General features: G+C 44.9%; 2 protein-coding genes across 2 annotated transcripts in view; one reads left to right on the forward strand and one right to left on the reverse strand.

Moving 5' to 3' along the window:
• The window catches only part of GDF7 (growth differentiation factor 7), a 26,051-nt gene extending 10,529 nt beyond the window's left edge, over positions 1 to 15,522 (forward strand). The window contains exon 2 of the mRNA XM_073002139.2: positions 1,412 to 15,522. Within this exon, the coding sequence (XP_072858240.2) occupies positions 1,412 to 2,412 (1,001 nt within the window). The 3' untranslated portion in view covers positions 2,413 to 15,522. The remainder of the gene's footprint in view (positions 1 to 1,411) is intronic.
• Positions 14,856 to 25,474, reverse strand: part of LDAH (lipid droplet associated hydrolase) — a 93,866-nt gene continuing 83,247 nt past the window's right edge. Inside the window, exon 7 of the mRNA XM_073002151.2 lies at positions 14,856 to 22,527. Coding sequence (XP_072858252.2) covers positions 22,336 to 22,527 — 192 coding nt within the window. The 3' untranslated portion in view covers positions 14,856 to 22,335. The remainder of the gene's footprint in view (positions 22,528 to 25,474) is intronic.

The following is a 25,474-nucleotide window of genomic DNA, read 5'->3' on the forward strand; positions in this document are numbered from 1 at the left end:
CTTTCTCTTACTCTTGTCTTCTCCCCGCCTGCATTTATCTTGTCTTAACTGTGTTTATTTATTGTCACATCTGATTGGTTTAAGGAAAGAGAATTAAGCAAAAGTTCACGTCTGGCTTGGGACGTAAATGGACTGGGAGGGGTGTATGTGTGTGTTCATGTTTGTGTGTGACAATAACTCTCAAAAGAATCTGGACTTCCTTCTATGTTTTTCTCCCCTCTTCGCTCCCCAGGAGTAGAGATGGACCCACCCGTGAAGGAAATGCTCCTTTGACAAGATTGGGGAAATGTTTAGCTTGGCTCGGAGGATGGAGCCTTTCCCAGGGGCGAGGGGGGGGGGGCGGGAAAGAGAGACACGGAACAGTCCTTCCAGAACCTGCTCCATTGAAGGGCTAAGAAATAAATACAGATAGCCACTGCTCCTCTGTTGTCTCTCCGTGAGACAAGGCAGCCGAGCGGGAGAGAAAGCCCCAGGCCGCTCCGTTTCAAACACTGCCCAGTTGCAAAAGATCTGGAGGGTTTTGTAGCCTCAAAACTTTTCTTTAAAAAACAAAAGTCAGAGTTTGCAGACTCTTAAGCTTCTACCCTCCGCCAAGGCGCCGGATTTCCCTTAGCAGTCACCTTCCACGCTTGCTAAAGACGCCCATTTTCTTTCAGCGATCCAAAAGTCGTGTAAACCCGATCCCGGAGGCTCCAATCTCTCGTAACGAGTGTGCCTGATTAGGGCTCAGGAGGTTTGGGTTTGAATTTCTGCTGCGCCGTGGATACTCACGAGGGGGAAGGGGTGGGACCGGTAAAGCCAATAATAATAGTAACCTTTGAACTGCGGAGCTGGAAGGGGGACCCTCTGGATAATCGAATCCAGCTCCTGTCAAGGAGGCCCAGTGGGGGACTCGAACTCCCAATCTCTGGCTCAGCCACTGATAGACTTAGTTGGGAAGCCCTGTTTGGGTGGCCATAAGTCACAAGCAATTTGACGGCTCACAACACAACATAAATCTACAAGCCTCTCTCACAATCCCCTGCCCAGTTCTGTTCCAAGCGTAGGCTCAAAGAGCGCAGTGGTAACGCGCCCCGGCAAGGCGGGAGTCGTAACCAGAGTGCCTCTGAGCACGCTCAGAGTGAGCTTTCCTAGTTGATGACCAAGAAACATTGGCCTTTCTCCTGGCGGGCGTCTTGGGGCGGCTCTTACGGACTTGTTAGCTTCTCATAGGGTGCCCAGGGCAGGGGCATCTGGAAGGGGCAGGCGACTGGTGCCAGCTGCCCAGGCGGCTGATGCCGGGCCGCCCGCCCGCTGATCTGAGGGCGCAGCGCACCCGGGCAGGCAAAGGGAAGCGCGCACGACTCCTTCCTTCCTTCCTTCCTTCCTTCCTTCCTTGATGCCGGCTCCCTTCTGCTTTTCTCTCCTGCAGACGATGTCCCCTCGGAAGGCGGGCGCCGGTACCTCTTCGATCTCTCCAGGATGTCGGAGCTGGACGACGTCGTCGTGGGCGCGGAGCTCCGGATCTTGCGGAGACCCCCGGAGAACCGGAGCTTGGCTTCGTCCCGGGAGGGGCTGCTGCATCGCCTCCTGCTCTCCGCTTGCGCCGGCCACCCCGGAGGAGAAGGCCGCGAGCCGGAGCTCCTGGACTCCCGGGCGGGAGACGTCTTGGACGCGGGCGAGTCCTCGCCTTCCCCCCGCTGGGAGGTCTTCGACGTCGGGGCCGCCTTGAGGCGGCGGGCGGAGCGGGGCGGCGGCGGCGGCGGCGGCGGGCCGGCCTGCTTCCTCCTGCAGGTGGCCTCGGAGCGCTCCGGGAGGCTGCTGCCCGCGGGGCAGTTGGGCTTCGGCCGGGAGGCGCCCACGCCGCCCCACGAGAGGGCCCTCCTGGTGGTCTTCTCGCGCGCCAAGCGGAAGGGGAGCCTCTTCAGGGAGATCCGCGAGAAGATCCACGCCCTGGGCGGCGGCAGCCACAGCGGCAGCCTCTCGCAGGAGCCCCCCGATTCGGCCCAAGAGCCCTCGGGCAAACCGCGGCCCGGGGGCCGGCGGCGGCGGCGGACGACGCTGGCGGGGCGGGCGGCGGCGGCGGGCGGGGGCCGGAGCCCCGGCAAGAAGGCCAAGAGCCGCTGCAGCCGCAAAGCCCTGCACGTCAACTTCAAGGAGCTGGGCTGGGACGACTGGATCATCGCGCCGCTGGACTACGAGGCCTACCACTGCGACGGCGTGTGCGACTTCCCGCTCCGCTCGCACCTGGAGCCCACCAACCACGCCATCATCCAGACGCTCATGAACTCCATGGACCCGGAGGCCACCCCGCCCAGCTGCTGCGTCCCCTCCAAGCTCAGCCCCATCAGCATCCTCTACATCGACTCGGGCAACAACGTGGTGTACAAACAGTACGAGGACATGGTGGTGGAGTCCTGCGGCTGCAGGTAGCGGCCCTGCCCGGGGGGGCCCCCTCCGCCTGGCTCTGGCCTTGCTTCCAGTTCCCAGGCCCCTGCCTGCTTGGCCCCCTGCCCTCACAGCCAGCCAGCCAGCCAGCGAGGGGAAGGGGGGGGCTTGCAGCTTGTCCGTGCCTCTGAGGCCTTGCTTTGGCGGAGGATCGCACTTGACTCTCCCGAAGGGCTGGATCCAGCCCTCTGGCCCTTTCTGAGGGGGGGGGCAGCTGCTACAGACTTCCTCCCACCCCCCCCACCCCACAGTGATGGGAGCCTCTGGTGTCCCCCCCCCTTCAGTCAGCCCACTTCCCAGGCTTGCCCCACCTAACCAGCACTTTAAAAGGAAGAGGAAGGAAGAAAAGGAAAAGGAAAAGAAAGCAAATGGCTTTGAATGGAAGTCTCCAGACTGTTTTGGCGAAGGTGGCTGCCTCTCCTGGCTCAGGAGGGTTGCCTGAGGTGGATGACCCCTGTGGCAATAATCGATTAACAGTGGCTTTCAAACTTGATGTCATCTTAAGTCGTTCATGTCACTTGTGTGGGCAGTTCTTCCCAGTCAGGTCCCATTGAGGTCGGTCTTGGCCTGGATTCTCTGGACGTAGTACCCAGATGTGAGTCTGCTCTGGAACTCACCACACACATTTCCTGCTCCTGCAGAGAATGGTCAGGAGGGAGGCTCTATGTTCCTTTCACCTTGCCTGCCTTTACTGGGTCCCCATGAGGTTTCCACGCAATTCAGTTTGAAAACCACTGGCCTTTGGTGTCTCTTTCTTCTTTTTCCTCCTCCGTTGCTCTCTAAGGTTGCTCCCATCTTTATTCCTTTTGGCGTTTTGTTTTCTACAATCTTTCTTTCTAGGGCCATAGTAAAGAACATCAGTTGTCTTAACACCGTGGTTCCCAGCCTTGCGTCCCCAGATGTTCTTGGACTTCAACTCCCAGAATTTCCACCACCACCTCTGCTGGCCAGGATTTCCAGGAGTTGTACTCCAAGAACATGTGGGGACCCAAGGTTGGGAACCAGTGTCTTAACACATAGGCAGGATGCCTCCAGATGCTGTCGGATTCCTAGCTCCCATCAGCTTCCACCAGCATGGCCAGTGCCCAGGGAGGGCGAGAACTGTCATTTAAAAAGATCTAGAGAGGATTACAAGTTGGCCGCTCCTAGTTTTATAGCACAGCCCTATGCAAGTTTATAAGAATTAAAGCTCACTGCCTCCGGCGTGAATACTTAGGATCGCTGCATCTGAGACACGCATGCACAGGAGCAATCTCTCTGAGATCAGAAGGCCTCCTTCAGAAGAAACATGTTAAGGATTGAGTCAAAATTCTGAAATTCTGCATGCACGCGATTGCCTGTGACCCACTGAACTCAACGAGGCCCTTGAGTAAACATGAACATGATCAAGTTGTATGTGGATCAGCAGATCTTTTCATTTGGGATCCCCAGCACAGTGGGTAACAGGCAAAATGGGAGTCAGTCCGGTTCTACTCCCCCACCCCCACCCCCGGTGTTGACACAGGATGGACTGATTTGGGGTTGCAAATCTATTGGCTAGATTTTAAATCAGAGTGGCCAGCTTCTTTGTTTAGAGGAGCACTCTGTTCTGCTGAGAGTGGTCTTTTTGCCTGGAAAGTAAATTTTTGGGTGCATAATCCCTAATCATTTCACCTCGTCTTGATTAAGTTTGGAGTGTCCAGAGGCATTAAAATGGCCTCATGGACTAAGGTTTTCCTCAAAGGCTACTAGCAGACTGTTCTTGCATGGGCATACGCTCGAGCGTTGCCAGGTGGCTAATTACTGGTCTGTACATGAAAGAGTTGTTAGGGCTGAGGACCAGAAGGAATGCACTGCGGACAAACTTGGGTAGCTCTTTTCAAAATGCCTGCTAGCATTGATAGAATGTACACGGAAGTTGCTCTACTCGTGGCAAAAAACAGCAACAAAAACAACAACCTGGAGGGTGTGCAGTGCATTTCTGTGTCTGCTGTAAACTCCCAGTCTCGCCACTCACAGGTAGAGTGCAGATGTTGTGTCTAGATCGGCCCCAGCATCCTGTTGGTTGGGCTAGGAGATAATCCTGCCTGAAAACCAGGTGAGCTGCTGCCAAAGAGGGTGTGGGTCGACCTGAGCTTAGATGGACCAGTGGTAAGACTGGGCATGAGGTGGGTTCCTCTCTTACTCACAGCATCTCTGTGTTAGAACCACTTTCAGTTAGGTGGGGGGGGTATTTTGATCTCATAGCAATAATGGCTTCAAGTGTAGTTATGTAGATTGGTTTACAAAAGAAAAAGCTGAGTGCACTTGGAGTAGGAGGTTAAACCATGCTTATGGTACGTTTGGTGACCTCAAGCATCATGGTGTTTCAGTGGCCTGAATCCAGATGGCCATCCCCAACAAGATTAGACCCAAGGAAGCAGTGGGATTGATGTAAGTGTTGCCATTCTGCTGAACTGTTGATTTAGTTGGGTATGCTCTAGTTGGCAATTAAGGGTGGGTTGGGTTGCACGCCTAGTATTAAAACAAAAGGGTCAGTTTCTTTTTGTAGTCATAATTTACCAAAATGGCAGAGGTTTTTTGAATGGACATTTTAGATTGCGATGTGCTGGAAAGAAAGGACCCGAGCAATTTATCATCGTTCATGTGTCACATACTTGGTGAGCTCTTAAGCAAAGGGAGAATCTCTGACATGCATCTCATGCAGTCCACCTTAGTTAAGAGGAAAGAGATGCTCTTGTGTGGCATTCTCACACACACACACACACACACACAGCGGAGCAAATTGTGCCATCTGGAACTTTGGATGAGAGATGTTATCTAGGGGCAAGATTCATCTGAGGCATAGCAAAAGACTTACTTGCTTGGTTTTAGCAATCCTACTTACTCCCAGGATCATTTTCTGCCAATTCTATCTAGGTCTTGGTGAATCAAGGCTTGTTTAGGACATTTTGCCAAGGAGATGTGTTTTACAAGAGGGAGGAAAAATCTCCCCAAATGCTTCAATAGGAAAGTTTTCTTTGAGGTTTATGTGTGAAGCAAAATAAGAAAGAGAACCTTCATGCCACAAAATCTTGCCATATCTAGGTCTAAAGAACTGGTTGTTGTTTCATGTTTGTGCCCAATGATTCGGAAATATAAAACCAATCACAGAACTTCATTCTGCTTGCTCTTGCAATTAAATTTCTAATAAAGATGGACAATTTCATGTCCATGTATTCCACTTGAAGGAGAAAGTGATTCCCTCTCCATTGCTTAAGGATATGTGCCATGCCATTACGGCTTTGGAAGAACCATAAAATTGTGGTATAAGACAACAGGTGTCTCTAGAGCTGACTCAGCAGGGTTGAGAGGTCAACCCATTCTAGCTGATGGAATCTTTCCTGGGTTTATTCAGAAAATTGTCAATTCTTTTGCTTGCTAGTCAGCTTCTATGTTTGTTGCCTGCCAGCTGGACAAGCATGTTATACCACTAGCATAATGTTAACAATCAAAGCTTATGATTAACAATCAAAGCTTATGATTAACAATCAAAGCTTATGATATCGGTGAGGTCCATCCCAGGAAGAACTGCAACCCTCATTAGATTAAATAGAGTGAGCAGATACCGGAAGGCATTGGTGATGTTTTGGCCCGCTTTTTATCTCCTAAGTGAGAGTGCTGCCTTGAGGTATGGTGGAAGAAGTTGCCCCATGTCAGTTTTAAAGTGCGGGTCAAACTGTATGCTGCAGACGAGACCTTGACACCTCGGGGAAAAGGGGATTTCCTAATTGACAAGAACGTGAGATGGCCACAGCAGATGGTTTTTACACCCCCCCCCAATAGTTTGCCAATCACTTTGCTTTGTTTTATGATTGGTCGCTGGTAGGAAAGCAGGCTGGTATGATCACTTAGTCACAAATATCTGTCAGAATCAGGAACCCTGTCAGATTCCATCTTCTGCTATGACGTATACTTTGGCTATAAGAGTCAACTTGCTGGCTTAGCCAACCTTCTGCATAGACTAGGAGGGGGCACTACCTTGTGTTGTGCCTCCCGCAGCATAATGTCTTGGGCTGGCCTGGGTTTAGTTCTGTCCAGGCGCTCTTTGGTTTACAGGGAGAAATACAGAAAGCAAAGAGCTTTGAAAACTAACCCCAGTAGAGGCCACGTCTGCCTTTTTTTCTTCCTTCCATGGAGACTAAATTGGAAATTGGATTGTGAAATTGCGAAACATTTTGAATCTCCAACTAAGGAAAGTGATACAAGGAAACAGGCGCTGGCATAGGCAGCAAATGCAGATGGCCTGCTGGATCCGAGTCCACATTACACTGTTCATCCAGTCCCCACAGAACTGGTGTGGTGAGTCATTGGATGTGGATGGGGTCATATTCCCACCCACCCACCCCATGGCTGTTTTGCCACATGTTTTCATGTATGCCTAGAGTTGCCGAGCACTAGCGCTGGCTTGGGACTGCCGCGTGGATGCTCATGCGTGCATTTTATTCCAGACCGATATACACCAAGAGATTTTGTTCTTGCCAAAGCCTTACACAGTTAATCATTCTGAAGGGAGCAGAGAGATTCTAATCTGACCCTCCGCACACTGCCTTCTAAATGCTCTTACCAGTACATTACTCTGACATGGAGTCAGGGAGGAAACCTTGAGGCCCAGTGCAAGATTCCTTAAAAGGGTTTCAAAACCACTACCCCCATCCCAAGTGGATGGATTCTCACAATTTTATACCAAAAGCTGGTTTGTACATTGGAATTTGGAGTAAAACAATCTTTGGTTAAGCAGATGCAAGAGACTTGAGTCGTCTCCTCCTCCTTTCCATTAAAAACATGTTCATTGCATGTGATGTGATCGAATGACTCTCTCTTTGGCCAGGCCTCCTTAATAGAATTGGAAACCCTGATCTGTACAGTTTATGCAAAAATACATCTATCATTTGCATACTTTGAGGAGTATTAGATTAGATACTGTGCAGCCCCTCTTTCTTCTCAATCCCTTCTTTATACAGCAAGAGAGTACTATTTAAAAATTTATATTAATCTCCATTTACGGGCATGATATTTTTGGAAGTATATGGAAGGAGTCAGATTTTGACGTGAGAAGCTGTTGCATTAAGCTGTAATGATTTTAGCAACATTTATGGTTGTGTAAGATAAATCAGCTTTATACCGGATGAGATTATGGGTGCAGTCTATTCACTATGATGGCACAACCCTCCTGATTTTGGATTATGTTGCGTGGCATTCCTCCAAATGTCTTTATCAGATCTTCATTGTCTTCCTGTTAAAATTGGAGGGACTGTATGTAGGGAATGGCAATGGATGAGTTGCATGTGGCAGGTTTGCTCAACACACTGTTGACTTAACTGGCTTATCACTGGTTCACGTGTTCTGGTGAAACAACAGATAACAGTATTCTAGTTTGTGCATAGATAAACTGCTGCATTCACAAGAAGAAAGTGTTGCCAGAGGTTGGGTACTTAAAAATTTCATCTTAAACATGCTTCCTGTAGTAGATCTGGAGGGGAATTCATGGGAAAGAGGTAGCCAGCAAGCCTAAATGAAGGGAGAGAGATACTGAAATCTAGTCAGTTGACTGGTTTCCAAAGGATGCAGCAGATAAACAAGTGTAATTTTCAATCAGATCTAATAGCAAAAGCGTATAAACCTTGGACATTATGCACACAGCCTACAGAACTCTGTTCTTCTTTGAAAAAAAAGTATAAACCACCTAATGTGGTTCTCTCAATATGAATTTCACACATGCATGCCACCTGTCAATACAGACATGCCTCACCAATGGTTTATAGAATGTCCTGTATGTGTCTCATCTGCAGCAGCCCTTAGTCTACCCCAGTGGTTCCCAATCTTGGGTTCTCAGGCATTTTTGGATTAAAACTCCCAGAAGCCTTCACCCCTAGCTGTACTGGTAAGGATTTTTGGGAGTTATAATCCAGGAACATCTGGGGATCAAAGGCTGGGAAGCACTGGTCTTGTTGAAATAACTGGAACTCAGCTGTGCCTAACCTTTTGCCCATTGATCCATTGTAGATGAACCAGTCAGTTAGATGGAGAGCTTGGATTGCTTCATGCCCAGTCTAGAGTTCTGCCCCTAACTCTACGCAGAAATGCACATTGTGTGCTATTAAAAGGCAGCAATCTTCAGAATGGGGCAAACCCATTCTGAAACTCGACAGATTAAAAAAAAACACCAGAATGTATTGGGGAGATACCATCCCAAAGAAGAAAGCCTTTTGGAACATGCAGGTCCTTGCAGGTGTGAAAAGATGGCATTTTGAAGCAAAATAAGTTTCAGGATTGCAGTCTCTATGTTTTGCAAAGAACACCTCTGAAATACTCAATCTTGCTTCCTTAGCAGGTGCTAAAGATAACATTTTGAAGGGCCAGGTTAAAAAAATAAATCTGTTAACCATTTTCCAGCCTAGTAAAGTATGTAAAAATATACGCATAGATTTGTGACCGTTCAGCTCCTCCCCCACATAGTGGTTGGAATCCATCATAATTTTATTGACTTTGGAGGAGATACGCCTGATTTACTGTGGGATTGGAATGAGGTCCCGTGAATGTAACTTATCTCAAATTATGACCGGAGGGAAGAGAGTGAAAAGGCTAGAATTGAAAATAGTGTTGCACATCTTGACATTTCTTTGTGTGCGTTGTTGGGTTCCACATAGTTTAACCTTGGTCAGACCTCAGGAATGCCCCCACAGTTGAGAACTTCTGTTTCAGGGTCTTGGCACCATGCGTCTTTTTATACATTGCATTTTTGCAGTTAGCGCTACTCCTGGTCTCTTGAATAGCTGCACCAAACAAGTTAAGAAATCAAGCAGTGTGTATGTAGGTTCTAAAATACAGTCTTTGGACCCAAGCAGAGCTGAAAACTGTGGCCAAAATGTAGACTGTTACTTGTGTTTTCCTTTCCTTATCAAGAAACGAGATTCCATTTTTGCAGGAAACCGGCTGCATTCTCATTGCTCCATATTTTGAATGACCCCCTAGAGAAATGTTGTCGGAACATATTTATCCAACTGGCTAAGTGAACATATGTACTACTGCCATACACCAAAGGAAAAAAAGTATTTGCATTTTAACCAAGAAAACAGCTCCATGCCCACCAATCCACATTTGAATTTATACTTTTCTTTCTGTCATGTGCTCAAAACCACAAGCAACTTCCTTTTTTTCTCCCCTTTCCTATTTTTCAACATAGTAAGTGCTATTCCTTACTGTCTTTCCACATGTGTGTACATAAAAATAGACAGTCTTTCTCTCTCTCTTGCCTCATTTTGGGGGAAAAACACATTATTTGGGTCTGAATGTGTGAAATGTTTTATGGAAGACAAGGCTGTAAGTGATGGTGTAAATGCAGTGTGTGTGCATGTTTAAGTTTAAACAGATTGTACATATTGAATTGTAAATGAACTGTAAACAATATATATTTTCTTGAACATATTATATAGTGGTATATATTTGTTAAATAAGCAGTATTGTATACCCTTAATTAACCTTTTAAATATTTTGTACAGATAAGATTATTAAATATTTTATTGATAGGTACTTTGCTGAATTTTATTTTGTAAGTTTTTGTTGTTGCCTGGTGTTAGAATTTTTAGTTAGAAACTACAATGCTTGCTGGTTCTTTGCAATAGAAGCTTCTAATATATGCCAATTTATACAGGAGTTTTCACATTAGGGTTTTATTATATCTTTATTAGATCTGTCCTCCAAATACCCATCAGAGATAGGGCACTCTCTGTCCCCTCTTAGATCTTGAATATATAGGAAAGGATGTTCCAGTGAATCTGTGTCTATGATATGCATCGTCACATTAATCTCCTTCAGGTTTCTGAAGTCCAGGAGTCTACCCACTAAACCAGACCACCTCTGTCATCTGTGGTCACATCATCCATAAAAGAGAAGGATTCTGTCTCTTTGTTGTTGCTTGCTGTCTACTCTTGCAACTGCTTCCTACCTTTGCTGTGCTGCTGTGAAAGACCATCTGGTGTCATGCAAAACAAGCAGTGTATGCCTGGGGTGTCTGCTGGAGTTGTATGTCTAGGTTGGCTTTCTACCTGCTTGCTCGGTTAGGGCCCTTTCCCTGACTTGGACCAGGTGAGACAATCAGCCAGTACAGGCCACAAATGAGCAACCCCACCCCACCAAGATGCTCCAAATTAAAAAAAAAGTGATCTGTTTTGATTCGTAATCCATCAAGGTTAATGGATCAACAGATACAAATATTCTTCAAAGAATCGACCTGTCTTTGCTTTAAATGACTATAAAACTGGACCCCAACCACCTAGAGACACCAAATTTGCAGGGAAGCTTCCCCAGACGCTTTTCTACAAGTTTTGAAAGTTAGGTGAACATTGGATTACGGACCCCTGAGTTATATACTCACAAAGAGGACCCCCCAGGTACTTAGAGAGTCCAGAATCACAAAATAGCTTCCCATGTCTTTCCCCAACATGCCTGACAACTTTGGTGAAGATTGGATATTGGACATCCGAATTATTCACCTGTAAATTGGGTGCCCCTAGGAGAGTTTACCAAACAGCACAGAAGCCCATTCTACCTACCTACAGCTGATCGGAGGCCAATAGGCAGCCACCACCACTCCACAGCCTACCCACCTACCCCCTTCCTTTCCCTACATTAGCCCCCACTCCACTCCCACTGACACCCCCTTACCTTAATAACTGCTGCCAAGGTCTCCATCAGACCTCCACAGCCATGGAGTGTAAAAAGGGAAACTGGCTGCCCTTTGCAAAAATGGCAGCTACAGCTTCCCTACCCTAAATGAAGCCGCAGCCACTATCTTCACAAAGGGCAGACAGTTTCTCTTTTTATGTGCCATGGATCGGACTAGGCCAAGAGACCTTGGCAGCTTCAATTAAGGTAAGGGGCTGCCGGTGGGGGTGAGGGAGGGGTAAGGTAGGGAAAAGAAGGGGGTGGGGGTAGGCTGTTGCATTAGGTGGCTGTGTGGGGGTGGTGGCTGCCTTTCTGCCACCGATCAACTAATCAGCGGGCAGTAGGCAGAATAGTTTTTTGTTCGGCTGGTTTTTTAATATGAAGTATGAATAAAAACGGGTAAATATTTGTCCCTTCGTATTCGTGGGGGTCTCTGGAACCCACAAATACGGATTGACGGATATTTAACAAATTGACTATATTCACTGGAAAAACCGATCCGTTTTTATATCTGTCCCCATCTCTAGTCGGGGGGGTATGAACACAGGGGAATATTTGCTACTTGAAATAGCCATCACGTTCTGCTTACTCGTAGGTCCAGCCCTGGGGGGAAAACAGCTTAGTAACAACCAATCTAAGGAACGTTGTGTGCAGCTGTCTTACAAAGGTGTCAAGTACAATTCATGTACAAGGTTACTGCTGATAACAAGCGGCTCCATCAGTGTCATCTCTATCTTGCAGGTGGGGGTCACACACTGAACAAAGGAAGCACCTCTCCCAAATTTAAAAGGGGCCCCTGTGTTGTAGTCACAAACCACTCATGCCATCTTTTCTCTTGCTAAGTTTCCACAATACGTTTTGTGTACTATCATGTTTTCCTGAAAATAAGACAAGTTCTTATAGTGATATATTAATCTTTGCTCCAAAAAAGGCATTAGGGCTTTTTTTTCAGGGAATGTTTTATTTTTTTCATGTATAACAATCTACATTTATTCAAATACAGTCATGTTATCTTCTTCTGGTTGCTGCACAATGGTGGAGGGTGGGGTTTCACTTGAAGGTAAAGGTTCCCCTTCACATTTAGTGCAGTCGTGTCCGACTCTAGGGGGCAGTGCTCATCCCCGTCTCCAAGCCATAGAGCCAGCGTTTGTCTGAAGACAGTTTCCGTGGTCACGGGGCCAGCGCGACTAGACACAGAATGCTGTTACCTTCCCACCAAGGTGCTACCTATTTATCTACTTGCATTTACATGCTTTCAAACCGCTAGGTTGGCGGGAGCTGGGACAAGCAGTGGGAGCTCACTCCGTGGCGTGGATTCAATCTTATGACTGCTGGTCTTCTGACCCTGCAGCACAGAGGCTTCTGCGGTTTAACCCACAGCGCCACCACGTCCCCTAAGGGTTTCACTTAACTGGGACTTATTTTTGGGGTAGGGCTTATATTACAAGCATCCTGAAAAACCATACTAGGTCTTATTTTCAGGTTAGGTCTTATTTTAGGGGAAACAGGGTACCACAGTGCGGCATCAGGTCTGGACGGATTCCAAGGAGTGGCACACAAGAATGCCTTACACTTCTGCAGTCTTGATGGTTTCCTCGGCAGAGAAATTATGAATATCCATTCGGAATGTTCCTTGGCATGCACAGTGGTTCATAGGATTTGTTCACGGAAAACATGGCAGCATTAAATGGGAAGTTTCACTAGCAGGTTCTTCTGGTCACACAATATTTCATACATACCTAAACCCGTATCTAATCATGGAGTCTTCTACTTAGGGTGTGCACCTGGGGCTTAGCAAGAGAAGTTTGGAAAAAAAGGAGTGCCAGCTTTTCTGGCTTTCACAGGCAGTGGTGTTTCCGATGCACATTAAAAATGAAAGAGATACACTCTAATTATATAATGGTCAGAAAGACAGCATGGTCACATGCTAATTGCAAATCTGGCCCAAGACTATGACATTCTCGACTCTGTGTGCGTACACATGGCACAGGTTCACATGACTTGGTACTCCCTTCCTAAAAAAACTTGTCCATAGAAAATGAGTAGAAAACTAGATGTCAGGAAGATTTCTGAGAACTAGTGTAGGCGATGTTCAAAGGAAAACAACTTCAGGTTTTGAACCTCTTGTAATTCCACCATATTTGTAGTGGCCTTGTACTAAAAAACAATGGTTGCGATCCTGAGTTTGATCCCACTAGTGGCAGTGTTAGCTCTGCAGCCTGTTCCAAGAGACATTCTTGCTAGCAGAAAGAGATTCAGCAATCCCTCTTCCCCACTGCAGCCTGTCGTGCCACCTGAAAAATGGGTTTGGAGGACTGGCAGACCTTCTAAACCAGTGTTTCCCAACCTTTTTGCCTCCACGGACCAGTTTAGTGTGCATGAGAGCCCATGGGAGGGGATGTGCGTGGGTGGGAGGGGCGTGCATGTATCTGTGTTTGCTGGGGGGGAACAGGAGATTTGTCTCTGTGGCCTGGTCCTGGCAAGGCCACGGACTGGGACGGGTACACAGACTGGGGGTTGGGGACCCCTGATAAAAACAACAGCAGAAAAGTGGTGGCAGTGAGTGATGGGAGAAGTCAGCAAAAATCATCACCCTTCTTCCACTAGTGGGAACCTTTGCTCCTGGATTGGTGGGGCTCGTCAGCCTGGGAAGGCAGCCCATCTAGGAGAAGGAAAACTTTGATTTCAAACCTCCACTGCCTTGTGGTTATATCCATCGATGGAAAAGGCTCAGGAGTTAACTTCAAGGCAAAATCTGGAGCTGGAGTCCTGGAGGCAGTTCGTGTCGTTCTGGCAACTCCTGCGACGTTGCTGGAACCAGTTGTATTGGCTCTTGCCTTTCCATTAGACTATTTCAGTGACGTGGAGAGGGGGGATCTGCTGCTTGGGTAACAGCCTGTCCTCCATATGATTTTACCCAGGCTTCGTGCTCTGGAGAGGACAATCCAGCTCAGAGCACATTACCGCAGTCTCTCAAGACTGAAGGATGCCTAAGAAGGGATCCTTTGCTGGGCCAGAGCTCTATGAATGGAGTGCTCCTGTCTGTGGAAGCCTCACCAGGATTCAAGCCAATACTGCTGAAATAACTTGGCTGCATTAGAATATTTTAACAGCTAACTGAGAAATCAATTCAAGACACAACACAGGAGCTTGTGAGAAAGCTAGATTGGTCATTACTCTGTGAAACTGGAGAAAGATAGCAATCTCTAAGATCATCGGCCTAAATTCAACTGCTTGTTTCAACAAGAGTAGTTCGACTGAATCAATGGGATTCACATACTTTTGATTTACTGCCCAGCAATTCATTGATTCAACGGGTCTACTCTAGTTGGGATTGGCCGTGAAAACTGATTTGCAGAATGCTTTGATACCCATGGCATGCAATGTATTTTCGTCCCACTATCCCTCTGGTAAGTTTTAGAAACCAACCTTTCAGAGTTGCACATTCAACAGGAACAAAGTGGCCTCACCAGGCATGCCATGAGTGGAGAGCCCATTTTCAAAGTGCTTACAAACGTTTTACAAAAACGTTCATTTGTCTCACAGCTAACATTAAGAGAGAGGGGAAAAAAGTTTCATGGGCATTTCCAACACAGCTGTGGGCATGTTCAGAGAGCCAGGGCTACAGCTTGTGATCATTTCCAAATCTGAACTGTTTTGCAAAGCATCTTTCCGGATGAATTGGAGCATTTAGCATAACATCAACAATCGAAGTACAACAAAACAGCCAGCTCACTCAGGACTTCCCTTCCCCAGTCCATCGGCACTGTTTTAATCTTTATTTAATCTTCACAAGGATAGGAAATAATTTTTAGTCTCTAGCAAGCACGTCAAACAATTACACAAAATGGAGAAGCCTTCTCCTGTCATCAACATGAACACCAGTTTCTGACATCTCAGGGCCTGTAGCAAAATATCCAAAAGGCGGTTAAATTAATAATAACAATGAACTGAATAATAAAACTACTGGCAATAAAAAAATATTTGCACGAGGGTGCTTTATCATACCTCACTATAGGATTAGTGCTGCATCACACCAACAGTTTTTATGATGATGATGATGATGATGATGTCTTTCTTAGTGCAAGACAAAGGTGTTCTCCCTCCCCCATTCTGTTTATATAGACATATTGTCCTACTCCATAAATTCTGCATTAGCATTGCTCAGAGCAACAGCCACTTCTGGCAACTGCACTATATTCTTACCATACAGCTTTCTCTTGTCTTATGTACTGGCTTACATAAGAAAATCTCCATGGATTCTTATTTTGTCTAGGTTCCAAAAAAGAGGCTCAGGGGTTCATGGTAATTGCAAGTCTTAGGTTGACCCTATGACACAGGGAATAAAATGTCAGTCTCCAGGGCACAGCAGTCTACATCATTCCGCATAAAATTTTAAGCAACTCTGCGAACAATAGAAATTCTTTTCTTGTCACTTATTCAAGCAAAATGTTTCTTGGTGGACAGATTTAAGTCTCCTGAAGATAGTGGTGGTAGTGGAGGAAAAGACCAGAATCCAAAGCATGTTTACAAAATGAAACTGCAGATTATGAATTATCAGGTGAACATGTTTCTCATGGAAGGAACTCTTGATTCATTATTAGGTACAATACTTTCATTATAAATCTTAGGAGTAATATATTGAGAACATGCCTTGCAACCGAACATTTAGAAATCTGCATAGTGTTGCATAACACCATTTTAAAAAACCCTCAAAAGGCCAAATTTGTTTTAATACTTTTCTAAAAAGGCAGACTAATCTTAATTCCGATGCCAGAATATCCCACAGTCCATGGTCTGGAGGGGACCCAGGAGAGAAACCCTTTTCCTGCATGTCAAGGAGGCCTTACAGTTCAAAACATTCTCACGTGGGCATCTCTTATACACTGTAATGACTGGGCAGGGTCAGGACAAGAGTCCTGTGTGAAATGAGGAACATCCCAAACTAATCCCATTTGTAATGGGTCCAATATTTAACTTTTGTTTCAGTTTAAGACAGAAGTACCCTTGTGAAAACATCCTGGTGAAAACATCCTGCAAATGTTCCAAGTTAAATTCACCGAGATAACGGGGCACTCTAGGTCTGAATGAAACTGATGCCATTGACACGGGAAACAGACCTCTCAGCCACTGATGGAAGTGGACAGCATTTTAGTGCACGAAAATGCCAAGAGAGGGAAGATGTTTTCAACTTAAAGCTGAATATTTCAAAGCTGGGTTTCCCTCTTTGGGTCCTGTCTATGGGCAACTCTATGTACACACATGTAATTCTTTGCCAAGCACACCTGATACACAGAAGTTTGGTTTTTTCCAATGTAAGGGCTGTGGTTTTTGTCCTTAATGAAGTCACACTAACAAGAACAGCACCCACAATGTCCCACGTGGCTACATACATTTGAATTCCTGCATTTCAATAATCTTTTTTTTAAACAATTAACAGAGTGCATCTATCGGTAAATTTCCTAGTAACACCCTGAATTAGTAACATCAAACATTATTGGACACAACAATTGTTATATGCAATCAAATTTTTTACTGAATAACTGCTATACACAAATAGTATTTGCACACAAGGATCAGAAGACTTAAGATGGGAGAAGAGACATCTGGTTGCATTCTATGTCCCACTATCCTAGCTGCCTGGTGATTGGGGAAAATAACCCTCTCTGACATTTTGGGGTGACACACCTCTTGGCTCAATCCAGGAGCTACTCCTGCCCAACATTATGCCCATCTGAAGCTCTAGAACCAATGTCAACCTCACATATTTGAGCATGGACAAGAAGGGATGATAAACAGATGCTCTTCCTCTTTGCTGCTACTGCCTTTCCCTCCCCACTGCTGCTGCATTAGTGATTCTTCCGAGTTGTTTTGAAGCTCTGATGTTGAGCTTTTAAAGGGGGGAGGGAGGATGCGGAAAGGGGGATCACGATACAGCATGTCCTTATCCACAATATTCAAAGAGCCCAACTTCACCTTCCCACAGCTGCACTGTATGCCTGTATGCCAGCAATTAGATTACTGGTAGAGTGGCATGCATCAAAGAACACAGTGCTGTATTGCATGGGATATTCTTAATATTCTCTTGCAACTGCAGAGCTGGAAGACCCTATGCATCATCGTGCCCAGCCCTGGTCAAGGAGGCCCAGTGGGGAATCAAGCTCCCACTGGTTTGATCTTCATTGATTTTTATTGTCATTGTTTGATTTGCTTTTAGTGACAATTAAAGATGGGGATATTTGTATTCACTCAGCAACGGTGCAGGGAGGCTTGTCATTCTGTCCTCTGCCTGGAGGGGCTTGCCGAGCAGGGAAACAGTGGATCTACTGCTATGATTGGTGGCAAGAGTGGAACGCTGGTGGCGTGGCAACGCACGAGTGGATGGGCCGATTCCGAGGGCTGGATTCACGTTAGTTGCAGCTGGGATGGGGGTATTTGTTTATGATTATCCCCATCTCCAGTGATGATTTTAAAGTTTTGCCTGATTAATTTGCTTCCAGATTGCTTTTTTGAGAAAAGGGGGATAGAAATATAAGGAGCCTGCTTATTTACAAATCTTTTTTTTTTACACTCAGAAGCTACAATCAAATAGACTAAAAGGAGAGTGGAATGCAATTGCATGATTATTATGAAGACATTTGTAAGTCACGTAGCAGTGGCGTGAGCAGACTATTGCTACCCACACTAGCAAAAGAAGTGGAAAATGGAATGACTTTTCTTCAGCTCCTGGAAGTCAGAAACCTCCCTCTCTGTCACAAGACTGCTGTGAAGACAAGCAATATCAAATTATCAAGTTAAAAAAAGTGCTGTTTATATACTGCCTTATGGTGCTTAAAGCAGACTTTGGGTGGTTTACAAGTTAATTATGAAGGCTACACATTGCCCCCCAAACCAGTGAGGTAAATACTCAATTTATCAGGAGGATGGAGGGCCGAGTGAATCTTGAGGCAGCTACCTGAGATTGAACCTTGAGACGTGAGCAGAGTTTTGGCTGCAGTACTGCAAGTTATGTACCACTGCTGAGGAGACTGAAATTGAACAGTTTAATGAAGATTTACAACACCTTCTAGAACTGACACCAAAGAAAGATGTTCTTCTCATTCTAGGGGACTGGAATGCTAAAGTAGGGAGCCAAGAGATAAAAGGAACAACAGGGAAGTTTGGCCTTGGAGTTCAGAACGAAGCAGGACAAAGGCTAATAGAGTTTTGTCAAGAGAATAAGCTCGTCATCACAAACACTCTTTTCCAACAACACAAGAGGCGACTCTATACATGGAAATCACCAGATGGGCAATATCGAAATCAGATTGATTATGTTCTCTGCAGCCAAAGATGGAGAAGCTCTATACAGTCAGCAAAAACAAGACCTGGAGCTGACTGCAGCTCTGATCATCAGCTTCTCATAGCAAAATTCAAGCTTAGACTGAAGAGAGTAGGAAAAACCACCGGGCCACTCAGATATAATCTAAACCAAATCCCCTATGAGTACACAGTGGAAGTAAAGAACAAATTTAAGGAACTAGATTTGGTGGACAGAGTGCCTGAAGAACTTTGGATAGAGGCTTGTAACATTGTCCAGGAGGCAGCAACAAAAACCATCCCAAAGAAAAGGAAATGCAAGAAAGCAAAATGGCTGTCCAACGAGGCCTTAGAAATAGCAGAGAGGAGAAGGGAAGCAAAATGCAAGGGAGATAGGGAAAGTTACAGAAAGTTGAATGCAGACTTCCAAAGAATAGCAAGGAGAGACAAGAGGGCCTTCTTAAATGAACAATGCAAAGAAATAGAGGAAAATAACAGAAAAGGAAAAACCAGAGATCTGTTCAGGAAAATTGGAGATATTAGAGGAACATTTTGCGCAAAGATAGACATGATAAAGGACAAAAATGGGAGGGACCTAACAGAAGCAGAAGACATCAAGAAGAGGTGGCAAGAATACACAGAGGAATTATATCAGAAAGATGTGGATATCCCGGACAACCCAGACAATGTAGTTGCTGACCTTGAGCCAGACATCCTGGAGAGTGAAGTCAAGTGGGCCTTAGAATGCCTGGCTAACAACAAGGCCAGTGGAGGTGATGGCATTCCAGTTGAACTATTTAAAATCTTGAAAGATGATGCTGTTAAGGTGCTACATTCAATATGCCAGCAAGTTTGGAAAACCCAACAGTGGCCAGAGGATTGGAAAAGATCAGTCTACATCCCAATCCCAAAGAAAGGCAGTGCCAAAGAATGCTCCAACTACCGCACAATTGCACTCATTTCACACGCTAGCAAGGTTATGCTCAAAATCCTCCAAGGTAGGCTTCAGCAGTATGTGGACCGAGAACTCCCAGAAGTACAAGCTGGATTCCGAAGAGGCAGAGGCACTCGAGACCAAATTGCCAACATGCGCTGGATTATGGAGAAAGCCAGAGAGTTCCAGAAAAATATCTACTTCTGCTTCATTGACTATGCAAAAGCCTTTGACTGTATGGACCACAGCAAACTATGGCAAGTTCTTAAAGAAATGGGAGTGCCTGACCACCTTATCTATCTGCTGAGAAACCTATATGTGGGACAGGAAGCAACAGTTAGAACTGGATATGGAACAACTGATTGGTTCAAAATTGGGAAAGGAGTACGACAAGGCTGTATATTGTCCCCCAGCTTATTCAACTTATATGCAGAATACATCATGTGGAAGGCTGGACTGGAGGAATCCCAAGCCGGAATTAAGATTGCTGGAAGAAATATCAACAACCTCCGATATGCAGATGATACCACTCTGATGGCAGAAAGTGAGGAGGAATTAAAGAACCTTGTAATGAGAGTGAAAGAGGAGAGTGCAAAAAACGGTCTGAAACTCAACATCAAAAAAACTAAGATCATGGCCACTGGTCCCATCACCTCCTGGGAAATAGAAGGGGAAGATATGGAGGCAGTGTCAAATTTTATCTTCCTGGGCTCCATGATCACTGCAGATGGAGACAGCAGCCCTGAAATTAAAAAGCGCCTTCTTCTTGGGAGGAAAGCGATGACAAATCTGGACAGCACCTTAAAAAGCAGAGACATTACCTTGCCAACAAAAGTCCGAATAGTCAAAGCTAGGGTTTTTCCTGTCATGATGTATGGAAGTGAGAGCTGGACCATAAAGAAAGGAGACCGCCGAAGAATTGATGCCTTTGAATTGTGGTGCTGGAGGAGGCTCTTGAGAATCCCCTGGACTGCAAGGAGAACAAACCTATCAATTCTAAAGGAAATCAACCCTGAGTGCTCACTGGAAGGTCAGATCCTGAAGCTGAGGCTCCAGTACTTTGGCCATCTCATGAGAAGAAAAGACTCCCTGGAAAAGACCCTGATGTTGGGAAAGTGTGATGGCAAGAGGAGAAGGGGACAACCGAGGATGAGATGGCTGGACTGTGTCTGCGAAGCAACCAACATGAATTTGACACAACTCCGGGAGGCAGTCGAAGATAGGAGGGCCTGGCGTGCTCTGGTCCATGGGGTCACGAAGAGTCGGACATGACTAAACGACGACTGCAAGTTAACTACTGCACCATGAGACTCAATGTACTATGCACATTGAATAGTGATCTTAAATGCTGCTTAAGGTGGAATTTAATCTTGCACTGCCAGAAATGTGTGTGCATGCTGAACTTTATCTTCTTTGTTTCTGTCTCACGCACCTTCTGAAAATCTGCTCTTCAGGGTCTTTATAATCTTCAAATTAAGATTTTGAGAGTGCACAGGGAGCCACCGGCTCATGGCTTCTTTTATCGAAGCATGACATCACTAAACTACTTCTCTGAATTTCATTGTAAAGAAACTATTCATTTTGCATTCAAGCAGCTCAGGCACTTGATGTGTAGAGGGCAGAAGGGTTGTGGTTCAATCTCACCTTAACTGCAATTATTCCTCTCCACCTAATCTGGAGTTTGATGCTGGATAAGATAATTAAGAATTCTCTGCTAGAAAGCTTGTGTGCCCTCCTTTGAACGACAGCAGAGAATTCCAGCTACAGAGCACAGAGCTCCATAGATAGGATGGAGCCAGGCCAGAGGAAGTGGTATCAAGCTGGTCTTGAATATATAGAGGAGATGCCCTTGGGGTGAAAGGAACCCAGCCATGCCTGATCTGTGCTTAGATGCCTGCTTACAGCTTACACCTTGTTCTAGTCTTTAAAAAACCATCTCCCTCCTTTTCCTTCCCTTTCCAATTCACTCCCTTTCCCTTGCGTGTCATGTAGTTTCAATTCGTTAACTTGACGACAGAGCCTGCCTCCCCTTTTCAGCCGTGTGAGCTGATGTGGGAGACGATAAATGTTTAACAAGGTGAAAAATACAGTCACACAATAAATAATACACATTTTCCCTTCCAGTTCATTTCTTTTCTCCTGTCTCATGATCAGTGAATAGGTTCAAAGGGTGCACAGGGGCAGATATGGGGAAAGGAATAATTTTTTTAAAGATTGTTTCATTTATATTTTAAATGCACTCTGAAGGGAAAATTATTTTGTATACTCATGTACAGAACTCCCTTCTTTATTTTATTTGAACACTTTTTCATTAAGTATTTCTACAAAAATGTATCTTCTGGCATTCTTTGCAAACTTATTCTAAAATCTTGAGAGAGTTTATACAAATGGAGAGTTTAAGACTTCAAACTGATAAATCTTCATCCAGCAGATTATTAACCCTGTCTTTTCCTGCACTGCATTCAAATAAAATTAAAATTTTTTAAATCTGAAGGCTGATTCATACATGGTTGTGCATCCTGCTATAACTCACAGCCAATTATTTTGGGCTGAATATGTAAATTATCTCCATGGTGATTATTGCCTCTGAGGAGTATGGCTGCTCTGCCTGCTCTATCATGGCCCTCTAAGTCTTCGGAAAAATCTCACTGCTTGGGCATTTGTGAACTCACTTTTAAGAACAAAATTGCAACCTTCTCACAAATGTTAGTATGGGGGTCACATGACGTGGGTTTAGAATGCACAAGACACTGCCACTGAATCAGTATTTTACACTTTTAAAAAAATCCCAATTCACCTTTGGCAAAAGCCAGTCCAAGTTCTTGAAAAACATACCATGGGCTATTAGTAGGACTCCTGTCAATGGGACGGTTCTTCACACTGCAAAGTTAGACCACATCTTCTAGAGGAAGTAACGCACAATGCCCAGATGTCCAAGTCTTTTCAAGGACAGTGGTTCCCTCCTGTCCCACCTTCTGATCCACCTCTATTTACAGCCTGTCCAGATCATCCAGTACCCAGTGTGTCACCATTTCAGCCACTTCTTTGGAAGAACGCAGGATAAAAGCATGATGGAATCCTCTCTCGCATAGCTGGATGTCTCCCTCTGGAAACTCCATCTTCATCTCTTCATAATATTGCCTGGGACACCACAAATCTTTAGCTCCATAGTAAAAAGTCAGCTGAAAATCAACACACAGAAGCATTTTAGAAAGAGGAAAATAGAAGAAAGACAGACTGAAGTCAGAAAGAGAAATCAGAGACAGCTGGGTATTAAATCTGAAAGCATACTAACACTGAAGAGAGGCAACCTTCTGCTTTGGCTTTTAGAGTCAAATTCTGTTGTTCAGCGCAGTACATTATACCAGAATGGCCCCCTGAATCGCTGCAGATTTGGTGAGTCAATTCCTCTGCAAGTTCAAGTGATTCAAATGGGCTTACTCTAATGACAACTTAGTATACAACGTAAGGAAGAGCTGACTCACCAAATCAATGGCACTTAACAAAGGAGCTAACTCGCCAAATCCCAACTGATTCAATAAATCTACTCTAGTGTGACTTACTACATGAAGCAACAGGATTTCAGCCATTGTTGCCACAACAGAGGTTTAACAAACAATAATGAAGAGCCAAGGAGGGAATGTTTGTGTTGGAGCTGAAGCATGTGGGATAAGCCTTTTACTTCTCTGCCACTACCCTGAATGATACTGCCCTATTCTGGGGCAATTTTTGACAAGACTGGTGGAAGAACAAAGAATAAAATCTCATGCACTAAGACCTCCTCCCCCATTTAAAGGCTGTACTTTCAGATCATATCTAGTTTTGATGTTAAAGACAGGAGGAATGTTTGCATGTGTGTTTTTGAAAGCACAACAAATGATACACATCTGCATTAAATTGCATATGCTAATTTATATGTACAATCAGAGATGATTTTTAGAATTCAGATGGAATTACAATACATTTCATCTGAATGGGGAAGCAGGACCAGAGGGGCTTGTCAGCCTGTTTGGCCAGGTCCTAATATTAGACAGCCATTTCAAGCTCTGCTCTCCCTCCTTGCAGTTCCTTAATGAAATCAGACTTGGACTGGGCATCCTATTGAAGAGAGGACAGAAGCAAAAAGAGGACTGTCCTTTTTTAAAAGAGAGCACCATGGACTTTGACACAGAAAATGAGCCTGTCAAAAGTTGTCCGTCTAGGTTAGATACGTGGAATCTGCTGCTCTCCTGATGTTGCACCACAGTTCCATCGTCCCTGACTACTGGCCATGCTGACTGAGCTGATAAGAGTCACAGTTCAACAATTTCCAACAAATTTCGTGCCAAAAATCATGATAATCAGACCATGGCTGAAATCCTGTTCCTTAGCATACTCAGTCAATATTAGAATTAGACTCGCTGAATCAATGGGACTTTACAGGAGTTGACTCACCAGAATCCCACCGATTCAAGGGGCCCGACTCTAGTTGTGGCCTATTATGATGAGGACTTCAGCCAATGAAAAACTATGTTAATTTTAGTTTATTCCCAAGTATAATTTTTAAAATCCAACTTCAATTTATTTTTGGTTGCAAACATATTATCAAAACAATTTCCATAAAATGTAGAACGAGGACTCATATACAGTACACATGGGTGGCAGATACAGAGTAAACACTGGAAGAATCGGAGATTGCTATCGACAGGATGTTTACATTTAAAGATTTTCTAAGAAAATAAGTAAGATTTCCTGCAGATCATTCTGTTGGCATTAGAATTACAACAGCTCCGAACGTTGTAGGTCACTCAAATACTTTTCTGCTGCTTGTTGTGTAGCTGCCACAGACCCAAAGCAGAAAAAGAGAGCAACCGTTTCAATATGTGCTCAGCATCTAAGGCCTCTTCCAGACAGTTTTTGTCCTCTAAAATGTACCCAAGCAACCACTGATTATATTGATATTTGCTATAACATAAGGCCTGTCCTTGGTTCAGCAGTGATTACATCTGTGACTGTGTCTGTGTGTTTTGTCCCCTCCTGAAGGCATGGTTTATATTTGTTTCCATTTGCTCTGGGAGAGGGTGGGAGTTCAGCGCTAAGGCACTTCCCAGAATTTGTGGGCTGGCAGGGAGCATGGGCCAAGGCAGCTGTTCCTAATACTTGCCTTCTCTCTCTCTCCCAACTCTGGCTGTTCTGGTCTTCCTCCCTCCTTTTCGCTTCCTCTTTCTTTCCTCTTGTTCACACGCAAAACCAGAGCAGACCCTTCACTTCCAGTCTAAGCCTAGCACTACCTTAAAAAAGGAGGAGCTTCTACCATCAAGTAAAGGGGAGGGATTGGAGGAAGGGATGAGGAAGGGGAAGAGAGGACCCTGCACTAGATGTCTGATTTGTCCCCCATCCTCTTTTGAGAAGCAACCTCCATTATACAGCAACTGCTTCAGACCCATGTTGAGTATAGCAACAGTTTTTGGCTTTTTTTTTTGATATGTCACAAATTTAAATATATTTGAAATTGTTTGGTTTCTCATAGCACTCTCTATCCTGAATAGGTAAACATTTCCTCCTACATCTTGTGCACTTGCATTATTCTTTGGAACAGTAATGATAGTGGTGAATCTATAATTTATAGTGGAAATTAGAGATCCCCATTACTGTCAATACTTGATCTTTATTTTTCTATTTTAATTTTCGTCTATACTTTTATCCATCTTGAATGATATTAATATTACTGATTTAAATTGCTGTTTTTAATTGTTTTATGACATTCCTATTGTAAGCCACCTGGAGTAGACATGGTCTAAATGGGCGGGATATAAATTTAATAAAATAAAAAAATAAAAATTTTCAGACGGGGAGGAAGATGGACCTTGCGGATGCAGGGTCTGTAACGTTCAGGTAAATGCTTTTCAGGAACAAAAGAGAACAAAAGGGGTGTGCTATGAATGCCCAATTTGAAACATGAGATCAAGCCTTGTAAAGAGGTGTGCACATTTCAAAAATTAAGATTAACTGGCCTAGATCCTGGACCTGAAAGGCTGTTACTAACACATGGAAGTACCAGTTATAGTAATGGAATTAGAACTGGGAGGTCCATGCTCACCTCTTGCTACTGTCAGCAACTTCAACACTACAAGCTCTTTCAGCTTCCAC

The sequence above is a fragment of the Pogona vitticeps genome, chromosome 1 (genome assembly GCF_051106095.1).
Source record: "Pogona vitticeps strain Pit_001003342236 chromosome 1, PviZW2.1, whole genome shotgun sequence".
In the NCBI taxonomy this organism is placed as follows: domain Eukaryota; kingdom Metazoa; phylum Chordata; class Lepidosauria; order Squamata; family Agamidae; genus Pogona; species Pogona vitticeps.